This window comes from Mya arenaria, chromosome 12 (genome assembly GCF_026914265.1).
Source record: "Mya arenaria isolate MELC-2E11 chromosome 12, ASM2691426v1".
Lineage (NCBI taxonomy): Eukaryota > Metazoa > Mollusca > Bivalvia > Myida > Myidae > Mya > Mya arenaria.
The window spans coordinates 39,840,811-39,855,216 of record NC_069133.1 but is presented as its reverse complement, the minus strand read 5'-3'; the positions used below and the strand labels follow the sequence as shown (position 1 = coordinate 39,855,216).

Sequence of the window (14,406 nt, the reverse complement as noted above, 5' to 3'; positions counted from 1 at the left end):
AGCTGGGCTAACTAAGCTTCTGGTTACACAAAAGCCTTGAATCACTAGTAGTAACTACATTCCCACCTTACTTTTTGAAAGCATATTCTAAGGTGGGGAGGAGTGTTGTGATTAGTGATTCAAGGCTTCTAAGTAACCAGCTGCCTGGTAAGTCCAGTTGGGTAGAGGACCAGTCTCGCAAGCAGGGGCTCATAGCTTCAAATCCTAGACAGAGTAGATGTTTTTCTCTTGCAAATTACTACAGTGACATTTCTTGATGGTAATGTATTTTGCACAACTGGCCCAAGCAGGAAGATTCTCATTCGGCCATTTTTATCAAAAACAACCTTGAATGTATGCCGGTACATTAGTTGAAGTAGTTTGTAAAAATATCCCAAGAGTTTAAGTCATAAAGTTTAACTGCTAAATAAAATTACTACACGATATACTTGCAGCGGACTTAAAACATACTGCTTTTTGAGTATTTGAACCGTCCAAATACATCTGAGGTTGCTTTTGAAAAAAATGTCTGAGGAGCTCTAAATGGGAGGATCTAGCAAGTATTGAGGGCAGGGTGAGATGTGGTGATTACTTAATAAAAACTAAAGGAATATAGTGCATACAGTTTATATTTTATCGCTGGCGAATTCTTGACAAACATCACACCACATTTTGACAACAATATTGCCATCATTCCCTTTTGTTTTATACATAAGTTTGATGTTCAGCTCCGTTTCCCAGTTTTTGACGGTTTTGACAGATGCAGTAGGATCGGACTGGGACTTTTTTGGTTTTGGCAGTACTGATAATGGATGTCCTCACTTTTTCTCTAGTTATTCACCAGTCAATTGTAACCACAGCCCCCCAGAACCGGGGAATAGCGGGGACTCTGACTTTCGGTCAAGCCAACCCTGGCTAAAATGCCCACCCTACGGGGATGAACAGATAGTAATATCCCCACAAACGTCACCGCACCCCAGGGACCCTAGGTAAGGCCTATTCCCTGCTATCTTTAAAGCGAAGACAAAACCTGGCATTCACCGGGCACTGCAGGGCCATCTGAAAGGTCAAAACACGGCCCATTTCCCTGGCTATCCTTGGTATACCCCCGGACCTGGGGGCGGGGGGTTAAAATTGACTGGTGCATTAAGAGCGTCTTGTTCGAGGGGGGCCTTCGGGTCAATCGCCACGTTGCCATCACTCTTTTCACCTAATGCAGGCCTTTATCGCGTAAAGAGACTGGTTATTTTCTTCTCCATTTTTCACAGTTGCGAATCACAAACCAAAATGAAAACAATTATCTCCTAGGCGCTTACTTAACTATCCGATAATAACATTTGTATACAGTGACAAGTGTCTATATTCGCCCATACAATATCTTTAATAAACTACATCAAAGGAGTTTTTAAAGCGCAATGGACAGTTTGAGCAAATTTGTCGATTTAATATGTGGTCGCATAAATATTCGAGTGGATTTTCAACTCGCATTGTTTTATTCTTACTCACATTTTGCGAGTAAGGGAATGTTAAATTTGATCCCTGTCATTATATAGTTTTCATTAAGTGTGAAATATTTTTCTTTTTTAGATTAGTAGGCGTGTCAATGCTCACATCGCATGGCATGGGGGTGCCTGCGAGCGCCTCCCCCCTTATAATCGTCCAAGTTTACTTTTTATTTCAATATAGGAAAAAAAAGTAAAAAAATACACCCAAAATGAACACTTTCAACCAAATAAATTTTGGCTCTAAGGAAGGGGCACAAGTCAAAAGGTTATGCCCCTAAGTTTCGCTGCTTCTATGTTGAATCCTGGTTTTGCCCCTGCTTTTCACTGATAAAGTATAAAGCACCTCTGCTTTTTACTGATAAAGTATAAAGCAATTTAAAAATATAACCTTATCTTTTGCATTTGAATAGAAGCTCATTTCCACTGGTTTAATATTTACAGTTGCATAAAAAATATTTTGATAACTGTTTTCAGAAAATTGGTTTCATGGAAAACACACAAAGAACAGATTTATAATTGAATTTTAACTTTTAAATTGGATTCTTTACAGCCCTTACATTTTTCGCTGAAAGTATATCGTGACCGAAATTAATAGATGACCATCTTCTCACACTATAGTATAATAAAATAGTTTAGTTTTCTTCCAACTTTCGTTTTCAAGTAGGCGAGGTCGAAATCGAAAGTAGAAATAAAAATCCCAAAACCTATAAAGTCATACCAATAATCTGACATATAGCCCATACAACATTAAAAATAAATAACATGCTATTAATTTACACAAGTTTTTCTTACAAAGTACGTCATTTAGCTGAAAAATCCAACGTTGCAAATTTGTGTCACTTTCTGCCCCTTCCACCACTGCACCGCAAATAACCTGTCCGCCATCAGGAATGGAAATATTTTTCACCAGATGATCAGCAGAAATAGTCCTTGGTACCCCTGGTACTACAACACATCTTTTGACAATTTCTTCTCTCGCTGTCATTTTGTAAGTCTTACATCTTCCTGACAATGCACAAACGCAAAACGACCCAGGAAGTAAATATTCCTCCGTTTTCAGGGAATCTAACTGCGACTTAAATGTTACACAGCATTTTATTGGCCATTTAACAGTCTTCTTTCATAAGAACGGTTTTGATTGGACAATTTTTATCCGAACATTTCCATTGGACAACACTTCTACTTTCACTTTCGTTTTGTAAACAATGTTTCAAAATGGCTGACAACTACGACAACAGAACTGCAGTGTTGCACATTATAGATGCTAGGATACAGAAGCAGCGTGTAGAGGATATGAAATCTGCTGCAAAGAAGCGACACATTGTGGTACACGATTCTTTTAGGTATTTTTTTCGAATGATTGTAACTATGATTAAACTAAGCCTCGTTAAAACACTTCACGGAATGGAATCGGGTCATTTCGTAACTCAACCGTCGAGGTAGTAAATATAATACTAACTTTCTATATTTCTGTAATCATTCCATAACTTAACTTCTGTTTGCAAAGTTGTTCGTAAATACCGTTATTGGTCCGAGGTAATATTAAAGTAAACTTGGAAGGCAAGGTGCGCTCTGTTTGGGGGTCAAACTCACTACTGACGGAACACTAGCACAGGGCTCTGACCAACTTAGCTTATTGTGCTGCTGATTCTAACCCACACACACTACACCCCTCAACCCATTAACCTTTAAGGTTGACATATGCACACCTGCCACCATTAAAGTAAAATTATGCACCAGTCAATTGTAACCACGGCCCCCAGGTCTGGGGAATAGCGGTGACTTTGACTTTCGGTCGAGCCAACCCTGGCTAAAATCTCCGACCTGTGGTGATGAACAGATGGTTAAATCCCGCCAAATGCCCCCGCAGCCCAGGGACCCTAGATAAGGCCAATTCCCCACAATATTTAAAGCAAAGACAAAACCACCGCATTCACCCGGCACTGCAGGGCCACATGAAAGGTAAAAACACGGCCTATTTCCCCAACTATCCTTGGTATACCCCCCGACCTGGGGGGGGGGGCATGGTTACAATTTACTGGTACATTAGGAGGAAAGGTGTGCTCGATCGGTACAGGGCCGAACCCATGACAGCCAGAACACTAGCATGGCGCAGCTGTTTCTTACCAACACACACTACGCTATAACAAACATAAAGTTCTTTAAGCATCACTCTCACAGAATGACCCCTCACCCAAGGGACTCTAGACCCATTCCCAGCTATATTTGGTGAGAAGACAAAACCACCGCATTCACTCGGCACTGCCCATTTCCCCGGCTATCCCTGGTATACCCCCGGACCTGGGGGTGGGGGGGGGGGACATGGTTACAATTAACTGGTGCATTACTTCCTCATTTATAAGTTAATCTCAAATACATAACGCAAATAGTAAAATTAAAAACCTGTTGATGTAGACATCGAGACATTTAATCATGTGTGCATCATTTTGGCAAACTGCTAATTGATTTCTTGAGCAGTGCTTTAGGCGGGATTTAAAAGGGGCAGCCGTGCTAGGTCAGAAAAGGCACTGCAAGATGCACATTGATGGGGCACTTGCAAGAGTCAATGCACATTCTATATTGTGTATGTGTTGACTAACTGCTTTTAATAAAAATGGTTTGTTATAAATACCTTATGTAACGTACATTTTTTTTTTTTATACGTATTTCTATGAACTGACTTGACAATATATATCAAATAAAATTATTAATCATCAAAGGCAGCTCTGTCAAATCAAAGGGCAGAGGGGCATAGTGAAAAAGGCAGCAGGGTGCCGGAAAAGGGCAGCAATTATAGAGAAATACACTACATTTAAACACCGTTAATCTGAAGTCATCGGAACCCAGATTGAAACTTTGGATGAATGATATTTCTGTATATAACGACTGTACAGAAATGAGACAAACTTTGTATTCTGTGGTTAGAATCCAATGCACAGTGGGGCAAGAGTAAGTTTGTATTTGTACTAAGGTTGTCTTGTTTAGTGTACCCTCTTCTCACAAACGTATCCTGGATTCTGTTACTGGCCTGGGCTCATGTGAGTTAGGGTTATGGTCATCCAGCCATTCAAGTGAGTTTCCTCTGAGCACTCAGTACTTCAATTTCCCTCTCAACAGAAGACTACACTTTCGCGTAACATCATGCCAACAAGAGTGATAAATATAATGTTGTTATGACTTTTTTCACAATCATTGTATAATGAATAAATTCCACCCGGAGCACGCCCCTCCTAAAATCGTCAAAAAGTTTACTTTTTATTTTAATATACAGTAGAGAAAGTAATAAAATACGCCCAAAATGCACTCTTTTGGTCTAGAAATTGTTAAAATTCTCCCCAAACTCCCCCGCAGACAAAACCCTATAAATTCCAGTTCTGGGGGAGGGGCGCTAGTCAAAAGGTTACGCCCCTAAGTTATGACCCCTCTAACGTCAAATCCTGGATCCACCCCTGATTCATGCATGTGTATTACCAATACTATTTATGCTTTTAAATTCAGAACACATTGTGTACATGTAATTAAGTGTTATTTGATTAAATGATAATTGCAGATCTTAATACGAAAAATGCATTACAATAATTTACAGACAAGTCAATTCTTCGTAATCTGAGCTACATTGTATATGTACATGTATGTTGCAGTGATGATGTGACCCACATTATCACTGAATACAGCGACCTAGAAGGAGTTGCGAGGATATTGGGAGTTGATGTAGCAGGCCTATTGCGGAACAGAGTAGTGGTAAATGTGAAGTGGTTCAGCGAATGCATGCGAGCAGGTCATGTGATAGAGGTACAGGACGTACACACAGTGAAACCGGCAACCCAACCACAACAGGTGAATATATGGCAATGTTGATGGTATCACATTATACAATTATCTTCTTGGTAGACTAGTGGTTGAAATAAATAGCCCATTATAAGCCCTGAAACCCTGCACTGGTAAAACGCTTTCCGGGCTTGCTCAAATTCTGAGTTTTATACAGCAGGGCTTTTTAAAAATATTATGCCAAGCAGTAGCATATGAGTTTGGGCTTGTTCATCTTGTTTTTGGTATGAAGGTCTCAAAAGGTAACGAAATGCTCTTATAAATAATGCTTGCATTTAAAATAATATACATATACAAACTTCTATTTACATATCGAGTTTACAACTGCTTTGTGTTGACCCCCTTCAAGTATGTTTGCAAATAACAAGAGTATTAACTTGGTTATGTCAGTTTTATAACACTGACATACTTTTGCAAACCATGACAATGTTTAAGATGTACGATAACATAAAGGGTGTCTTAAATCAAGCTACTACATCAGTTTGAGTGTATATTTTCACCCCTGTTTTTCTTACAGACAGTGGAAGAGAGAGATTCAAGAGCGGCTTCCATCCCTGGCTATGCTTGTCAGAGAATTACGCCTCTAAACCACCACAATACCAGATTCACGGTAAGGATAATTGTAACATGTGAGTATTTGGACCCACTTTATGTTAATTCATACATGGACAACAGTTTTTGGCCTTGCCATCTACGCCTGTCAGAGAGTAACGCCTCTTATCCTCAATACCAGATTTACAGTAAGGATATCGTAACATGTCAATATTTAGACCTACATTATGTTAATTCTAATACAGACATTTAGAGTGTCATCACTGTCTATGCCTGTCAGATATTAATGCCACTCAACCACCACAAAACCAGATTCAGTAACAGTACTGCTCAGTATGCAAAAATGTGATCCTCGTTATTGGAAAATGGGGAATTTCAAAGGTTATTTAAGGGAAAATTACAAGGCTCTTAAGGGAAGTAGCTAGGTACTGGCTACGGTAAGGAAGGGTAAAAAAGCCCTGATCCCTGTCGAAAGTGACACCACTCCACTACAACAATACCATGTTCACATTTTGACCTTCAGATTTGTAATTCTTACAAAGACAAGAGTAAATGGATATTCCACATTTACTGTAAGCAAATCATGATGTATAAGTGTTTTTGACTCCCATTCATGATTGTGTTTTTACAAAGGCACGAATAAAAGGTATCAAATAACAGGCATTCTAGACTACAGTAACGTTTTATATAAATTCCAGTACAAATCAGTAAAAAAAAGGATCTTTGATTAGCTTTATATACATTTCATGACCTTTAGAGTGTTTGAAATTTGTTCATGTGTGTTAAAGGAAGTATTGGAAACACTAGGAAGAATGCATGATACTTATGTTGAAGCAATTTTATTAATTTGTCCTTAAGTAAATCAATCTAAAAATTGAAGTTAAATCTTTAATTTATATTTTTTTTATATTATGTATGGGGTAGGTAGCGTTGGAAACTTTGGAGAAATATGCAGATCTACGATATGACGACAATCAGCAGGACTACTCCAGAGCGCTGGCTTTCAGGTACTTGTACTTTGACAAATTCTATGCTGAATTGAATTATCAAATTATGTTAATTAGTAATTTGTTCATCCAAAGGCTTTATCATTTACTTCTGGAGCAAATTGTATAAACTTTGGTAAGTTTTTTACATGCTCTTTTTTGGTTATTTTGTATAACCACCAAATGATCTGATTATTGAATCAATAATCTTTTTGACCAATTCAATGAATTAACATGTTTTATTTAATTGGCTGCCGTACACTAAAAAAGTATTTATTTAAAACTAACGCATTGATCAATATCATTGTAAAAGTACTTACTTTTAATTACAGAAGGGCCTCATGCGTATTGAAATCCCTGCCAGGGCCTCTAACCAATCTACAGCAGTTAAGAAATGTAACACATATTGGCGCTCACAGCAAAAGAGTCATACAGGTTGAGTTTTCTATTATCATGTTGTTCATTTAAGGATTGATACGTATTTTGTGTACGGTAAAGCACTATGGATGCTTAGGCACTAGTTTGTAAAACCACTTTGGGTAAAATTAAGAAAAAAAATTAGTTACTAGCTTTTACGTCTGTGAAGAAAAAATGGTGGAAATTTACATAATATGTGAAAAAAATGGTGGATACGAGAACCTTTACCTGCCATTGGTCAAAATATGTCAAGTTTATCCAATCAAAATGCAGCAAAGAAATAAACAATGATGTCATAAGATGAGGCAGTTCATGCAAAATGAATGTCGGTTTCTCTCATTAGAAAAGACAGTGACATGTAAATATCTAAAATAAAAATTAAGCATGCACATAAAAACACCATGCATCATTAATTTAGTTCAGACTATGTATAGATTAACCATTGCTCTTAGATTTTATGGTGGGTCCATCTTTGTTGCATTTTTTTTCAGGAAATACTTGAAGATGGAGTGTGTGAAGAGGTGGAAAATATCATGAAAGATCCTTTCTTTCACAAGATGAAGGTAATTTGCATCCACTTTGTGAACATATTGATCAAGTATAAAGAGAGTGAGTGAGAGTGGTCTAGTGGTAAAGGTTTCCGCCTCTTACCCAAGATGTTGTGGGTCTGAACCCCACCACCACCAGGGGTAAATTATCATGGCATTTTAAGAAGGGCACAGTACTGATTTCTGCCAAGGAATTTCAGGGTAGAGAATGGTTCATATCAGCTTTCAGTCTTCACAATCAAGCTAAAATACTCTACCGGGTAATTCAAATGTAAGAGATTATGTATTAGGATAAGTTTGAAATGGCAAGTTAAACTTCTTTGGGCAAATGATGTGTAAGTTATTAACTTATTAACTGTATGTGTGAGCTACTTTTCGGGCGCTATATCATTCAGGTATGTGAACATTGTACAAGTTAAGAATAACATGTATGATAGAACGTGTAAATTGCTAGATGACTGGTGTTAGGTCTACAGCGTGCAATAAAATTCAGATGTACATTGTTATTTGTTCAATCATACAATTTCTATGGATGATATTTTTCACATTTCAGGTGTTTACCAGTATATTTGGTATTGGTCCTTCAAAGGCAAAGGAGTTTATATCCCGGGGATGGAGTACTGTTGAAGATGTTAAGAATGGGTACACATCGGCTGACTGGAGAGTTCTGTGGGGTAGGTGAACTTTTATCCATTCAACATCTGAAAAAAAAGTTTGATGTTACATCATGAAATATTTCGATCATCAACCGTTCAGCTAACAGTATATTTTCGGCTCAAAAACTTAAGAAGCTTTTTGTCCAATAATCACCAAATTTAATCAGAATGTGTATGGGCATAATGTCTCTGACAAGTTTGATAACCGGCCATAACATTGTAGTCACTTGATTGTTATGGCCCTTTAATTATAAAAATAACCTCAAAAATTGTCCAATCAATTACTTCAGAAGCCTTCTTGCAAACATCACCAAACTTGGTCAGAATGTGTATTGGCAGAATACCTTGGTCCGGTTCAATTACCAGCCATGTTGCCTCATTCACTCTAGAGTTATGACCCTTGAATTGGCAAGTGTCCACTCTCTAAATTTGGCTTAACATACCGGTATAACTACTTATCACCAAACTTTGACATCGGCACCTAAATTAGGACAGGCATATTATGTGACAGTTGGGGCTCTTGTTTAATTAAATGCTTTGGGGTGATTTAAAGAGCATTATCAGTGAAATAAAAATGATATTTCATTGCTTAAACAGTGAGGTAAGATTTTGATATTTTTCACTGTTTTAAAACCTTAGCCCGCTGGTGATTAAAAGATTTTGATGTTAAATCAGTCAAATATATTACATTCTTACACTGAAACAAACAATACTCCTCTATATAATACTGTTAGATTACTTGATTTTAGTATTGATTAGTTTTGATTATTTTTTAAATGAATGATTGAAACGGCCAAATTATTTCCAATAATTGATTACGGTAATTATTATATTGTTTTTATCTGAAGTTCAATCCTGAAGTCAATAAGATGCACTTGACCAGCAACTCAGATAACCCGTAAAGGATTTGAAATCAAAGTTCAATTGGTAAAAGGTCGAGGTCCATGTTTTAAGTTTTCTGAGCACTTTGTCGAGAAATTATATGCATTGCATTTCTTCTTTAATTGCCCATTTTTATTCCTCCAAATGTTTCTGACAAAGTGGCGGTAAAATGTTAAATGTATGACATCTCTTGTTAAATGATCATTCTGCAAGACTGCTAATGGTTGAAACAAAAATAAATCCTTGTATTTCAAAAAAGAAATTTATAATTGAAATCCTACCTTTGATAAAGCTTTACCTGCATATTTTCAATCTTAAACATGAAACAAAACAAAATTATGATATTAAATGTGTCCCATTTATAAACTGTATAAAAATACATTGCAGGTTTGTTTTTCCATGACAACCTTGTTACCCTAGTAACATAAAGAGAGTGATGTGACATATACCAACATAGGTGAAACATCACCTTGTCCTGATATAAATGTTTTGTTTTACCTAAGGCCATTATATAAATGAACAGTTGATTCTGAAACTAGTTTCCTCATTATTCAATATTGCAGGTTTGTGTCTCCATGACAACCTTGTTACCATAGTAACATAAAGAGAGTGATGTGACATATACCAACATAGGTGAAACATCACCTTGTCTTGATAAAAATGTTCTGTTTACCTATGACCATTTTATAAATGAACAGTTAATTCTGAAACTTATTTCCTTAATGTTCAATATTGCAGGCTTGTGTTTCCATGACGACCTTGTTACCCCAGTAACCTTGAAAGAGGCGCGTTACATATCAGCACTAGTGAAACGACACCTTGACGCTGTGTTACCCGGGGCTATAATGGAGGTAACGGGTGGATTTCGAAGGTAATGCATGCACAAAATATGCTATTTCATTCAAAGAAAAAAAGCCACCCCTTTTTAGCCTTGCTTTCAACGTTGTCTGCTTTGTGGAATTTATTTAAACTTTGTCATAACTAAGAAATTGTTCAAAATTTTCACATGAAACCAGTGACAACATTCCTATGTAGCATGGTCCAATTTATTTGCTTAAAATAATGGTTATCTAGCTGTGCCCCTTGATAAATTTAGAAAAAAAGACAAGTGTGAACATGTTGTGCTCTTGTATAAAAAAAATATATGTGATAATTATTTTAGTTTTACTCTGATTTCCTGTTTTGCCTTACAAGGAGAATAACCTTATTTTTTCAAGCATAGGGATTACCCTTTTGCAGTAAGAAATGCAAGTGTGTATTAGCGGTCTACAGGAACAAAATTAATGTGAAAGCTTAATTATTACCATACATTCCGGCAAACTATAATTGTAAAGTAACGTCATGATGTTTACTTGATATAAAACTAGAGCAATTACTTTTGATATGAAGCTTTCAAAATATAGCATTGAATATGTGAGTTTAATCTAGTTATATAGCGCTGTTAAGTCCTTAAACAAGACTTGTATAAATAGAATATCACATACAAAATAGAATATCACATACAAAATAGAATATCACATACAAATATAGAATATCACATCTAGGAAATAGAATATCACATACACTTAATTTTATCAATTTCTGTAGACTCCATAATAAAAATCTGAACTGAATAATATCCTTTTTTGCCTTTCCAGAGGGAAGCCAATGGGCCATGATGTTGATATTCTGATAAGCCATCCGGCTGAGAACAAGATAATTGGGGCCCTACCTCGGTTGCTGCATAGGCTGGGAACCAGTGATGTTGTCCTGTGTGGTAAACACGAGAATAGCTCATATAGAGATGATGTGCTTACAACTAATTCTAAGCTCTCCCCTCGAGGGCAGCTTGATCATTTTGAGAAATGGATCGGGATGATTAAGGTCCCGAACAAGGTTAGGGGTGAGCAAGGTGTTAATGATACTAGCGGTGAAAATGGTGCGAAGTCTACCTCTGGGCAAGAATGTGATATGAAAAAATGTAACAATGGTAAAAAAACTGAAAGTCAGAATGTGCAAATTGAAACTGTCTTGTATGAAAGAACAGCAGATAATGAAAATGATTATTCTGTTAATCCAACCTCAAATCAAAAAGAGACTGATTTAGAGGTACAAGAGACTACCACCGGTAATAACCTTGATGGAAGTATTAAAGAAAGCTTAGATTATTCTGATGATAATAAAACCCAGGATCCAAAGGAAGTTTTGCGAACACGAGGGGACTGGATTGCTCGACGTGTGGACCTAATTATCGCTCCATACAGTCAATATTACTACGCTCTTGTCGGTTGGACAGGCAGTAAACAGTTCAACAGAGACGCTCGGACATACGCTGACAGGGAACTCAAGATGAAACTCACAAGTCATGGACTGTATGACTTGAATCAGGTAAAACTACCAATAAATACAGGGTTCTTATAAAGTTTCAGCTGAACCATCTCATATAGTAAATTTCAAGCAGCCATTTTGATCTTATTAAGGTTACTGTATTAAAATATTTATTTCCCTTCAGATATAAATACTGCAACCATTGAATTTTTAGCTAGTCGTTTTTTTTCGTAGAAAAAAGCAAAGTATTGTCATAGTAAAACTTAGGAAACATTTGAGTTATAACAATTAGTCATGATAAGCATGGCCCATGAATATGGCTTTAAAAGTGTCACATAATTTCTTTCTATCAACTGAAAAAAACAACACAAATTGCTATTAGGGGAAAACATATAAACCCCCGGGGAAGGCAATTATTTTAATAGTGGATGGGAGGGTGTCTTTTTAGCTTATTTGGACCCCAAAAGGGTAAATTTGCTTTTGTAGGGAGGTGGCATAATTCAAAAGTTCCTTCCCCCGGGGGTTATATGTTTAAATGGAATAGCCCTCAGTGTTAATTGGAGATTGAGGAGTTTATATAATCTGAAACAGCATTGTAGTTACTTTTATAATTTCTTGTCAATAAATAAAAATTATATCAAGAAGTATTGTTAATATATTGTAAGTGCGATATAGAAATACAACCATCAATTGATTTAAAAGTACTAATGAAGCACGATATTTGTATACTTCCAGGGCCGGAAGATTCCAGCTAGCAGTGAAAAAGAAGTTTTTGACAATCTGAAGTTGCCATTTAGAGAACCGATTGACAGAAACTGCTGATCTTCACGTTCTGTTTTATTACAATAGTATTGACTTAATAAATATGTGAAATCACATGATTTCTTATCTAAATTAAAATGTTGTATTTTGGCAGAAATGAATTATATACATAATATGACAGTTTAATTTACTCCGAGTGCCACAGGGATTCTTTACAAATTGAAGGTTTTTGAATTGGACCTTAATCCAGTGTTGTACGCAAAAATGAATAATTTTGAAAACTTAGATTATTTTGTTTGTCATTTTGGGATTTGTAGCTGATGATGCATATTGAGTATTAAAAAAAATTATTACTGGTATATGCTTTCTGGTGGTTCATAGAGATTTATCAGTGAAATATATTTTACTGTTTCAAACAATGACAATATCAACATGATATTTTTCACTGTTTTGAAATTTTAGCCCATTTTGCTATCCAAACCAAACAGAGCGCACAGGGCTGGGACACAATATCTTTTAAGTCATTTCTTAAATGTCGTTTGAATGCAGTTTGGTGCATTTTTTTTTAAATAAAATGCACATATTTTAAATGTGATTAAACAAAAACATTTTTAAGCATATAATTAGATTATTTTTAGGTATATTGATAGCTTCTTATTAAGTAAAAAGAAGAAAGTAGAAAGTTTGCAATATATTTCACCTCGTTAACACCAAAAGTGCCATGGCTACGCTTCTCGTGAAATATAGCTTGTAGTGCTCACTCGGTAAATCATATTACAATCTTATACTGAAACACACAAACATTCATTTTACTTAATAGAGGGTGCAAGCAAGGATGAAAATCTGGCAAATAATTTCTAGTCACCTAAGGGTCAAAGTTGAATATTTATACAAACTTGTGTCTAATTTAATTCAATATCTCTTCTATGCTTCTTTATACAGTTACAAAAAGTGCTTAATTCATTTAATAATTTACTGATGGGTCTGTATCATTCTTTTAATGCTGTGATAAAAATGAACAATACCAAGTTTGAAAACTCGACTACAGTTGTCCATAGGCAAGTCCATCCGAAACAAAGCGAAAGCTCTCCAGACAGTCTTCTTGCATACCGGACGTGTGTTTCTGGTCATGTGACCAGTGCTGGTAAAACCCGTCTTACACCCCCATTTAAGATGAGTCACGCGCAACAACTTGCCACTTCTTATTTCTTTTATTGTATGGTTTATGAAAAGTATATTATGCCATTTTAATTTAGCGCAATCAAATATATGTATAAAAGACTGAAAATAAATAATCGTTAAAATGGGTTTTTTAGAGGAACTATTTGACATCAATAGTGATTTAAATTTCTGTGTTTTATGACGTCGATAAACAACGTTGCACATGCTTTATGGTGAAATGTTCAAAAGAGTGTTTTCTATGTCAATTTTTCCACAAATTGATAATTTTAGATATATGCAAGAAAAAAAATCAATCATGTTTTACCAGTCTGGATAAAAAATCTGATCCTTAGACAGGCATGCTGCAAGGCCTGGGGTCAGATTTTTCTATCCGTACCGGAAACACATGTTAGATACTTATAATCCTTTTTTGTGTCAGCCATGCTTCACTGGCAACACATTAAGGCACAGACCATTTTATTTAGCTCAGCTTTTTCCCAAGATAGGGTTAAGATATTTTCACCTTGTTATTTTCATTGGTGGCTTAGTCATGCAAAAATATTAACCAATGGCCATAACTTGAAAACAGATAGAGAAATCTACATGAAGGGTAATGATTAACTAAACAGATAGAGAAATCTACATGAAGGGTAATGATCAACTAAACAGATAGAGAAATCTACATGAAGGGTAATGATCAACTAAACAGATAGAGAAATCTACATGAAGGGTAATGATCAACTAAACAGATAGAAAAATCTACATGAAGGGTAATGATTAACTAAACAGATAGAGAAATCTACATGGAGGGTAATGATCAACT

General features: G+C 36.0%; 2 protein-coding genes across 3 annotated transcripts in view; one reads left to right on the top strand and one right to left on the bottom strand.

Annotated features, from left to right (window-relative positions):
• Positions 1-2,548, bottom strand: part of LOC128210678 (protein mono-ADP-ribosyltransferase PARP14-like) — a 49,055-nt gene extending 46,507 nt beyond the window's left edge. The window contains exon 1 of the mRNA XM_052915028.1: positions 2,277-2,548. Coding sequence (XP_052770988.1) covers positions 2,277-2,469 — 193 coding nt within the window. The 5' untranslated portion in view covers positions 2,470-2,548. The remainder of the gene's footprint in view (positions 1-2,276) is intronic.
• A 151-nt stretch (positions 2,549-2,699) lies between these two features.
• LOC128210413 (DNA nucleotidylexotransferase-like) lies at positions 2,700-13,207 on the top strand. 2 transcript variants are annotated; one of them, XM_052914758.1, is made up of 10 exons: positions 2,700-2,827; positions 5,126-5,321; positions 5,830-5,922; positions 6,789-6,871; positions 7,183-7,285; positions 7,759-7,830; positions 8,369-8,489; positions 10,092-10,224; positions 10,991-11,720; positions 12,396-13,207. In XM_052914758.1, exons 1-10 carry the CDS (start codon positions 2,700-2,702, stop codon positions 12,480-12,482), a joined length of 1,746 nt encoding a protein of 581 aa, XP_052770718.1. In that variant the 3' UTR covers positions 12,483-13,207. The 2 variants fall into 2 exon arrangements, with proteins under 2 accessions (XP_052770718.1, XP_052770719.1); XM_052914759.1 differs by having other exon boundaries at positions 2,704-2,810.
• The last annotated feature ends 1,199 nt before the right edge of the window (positions 13,208-14,406 follow it).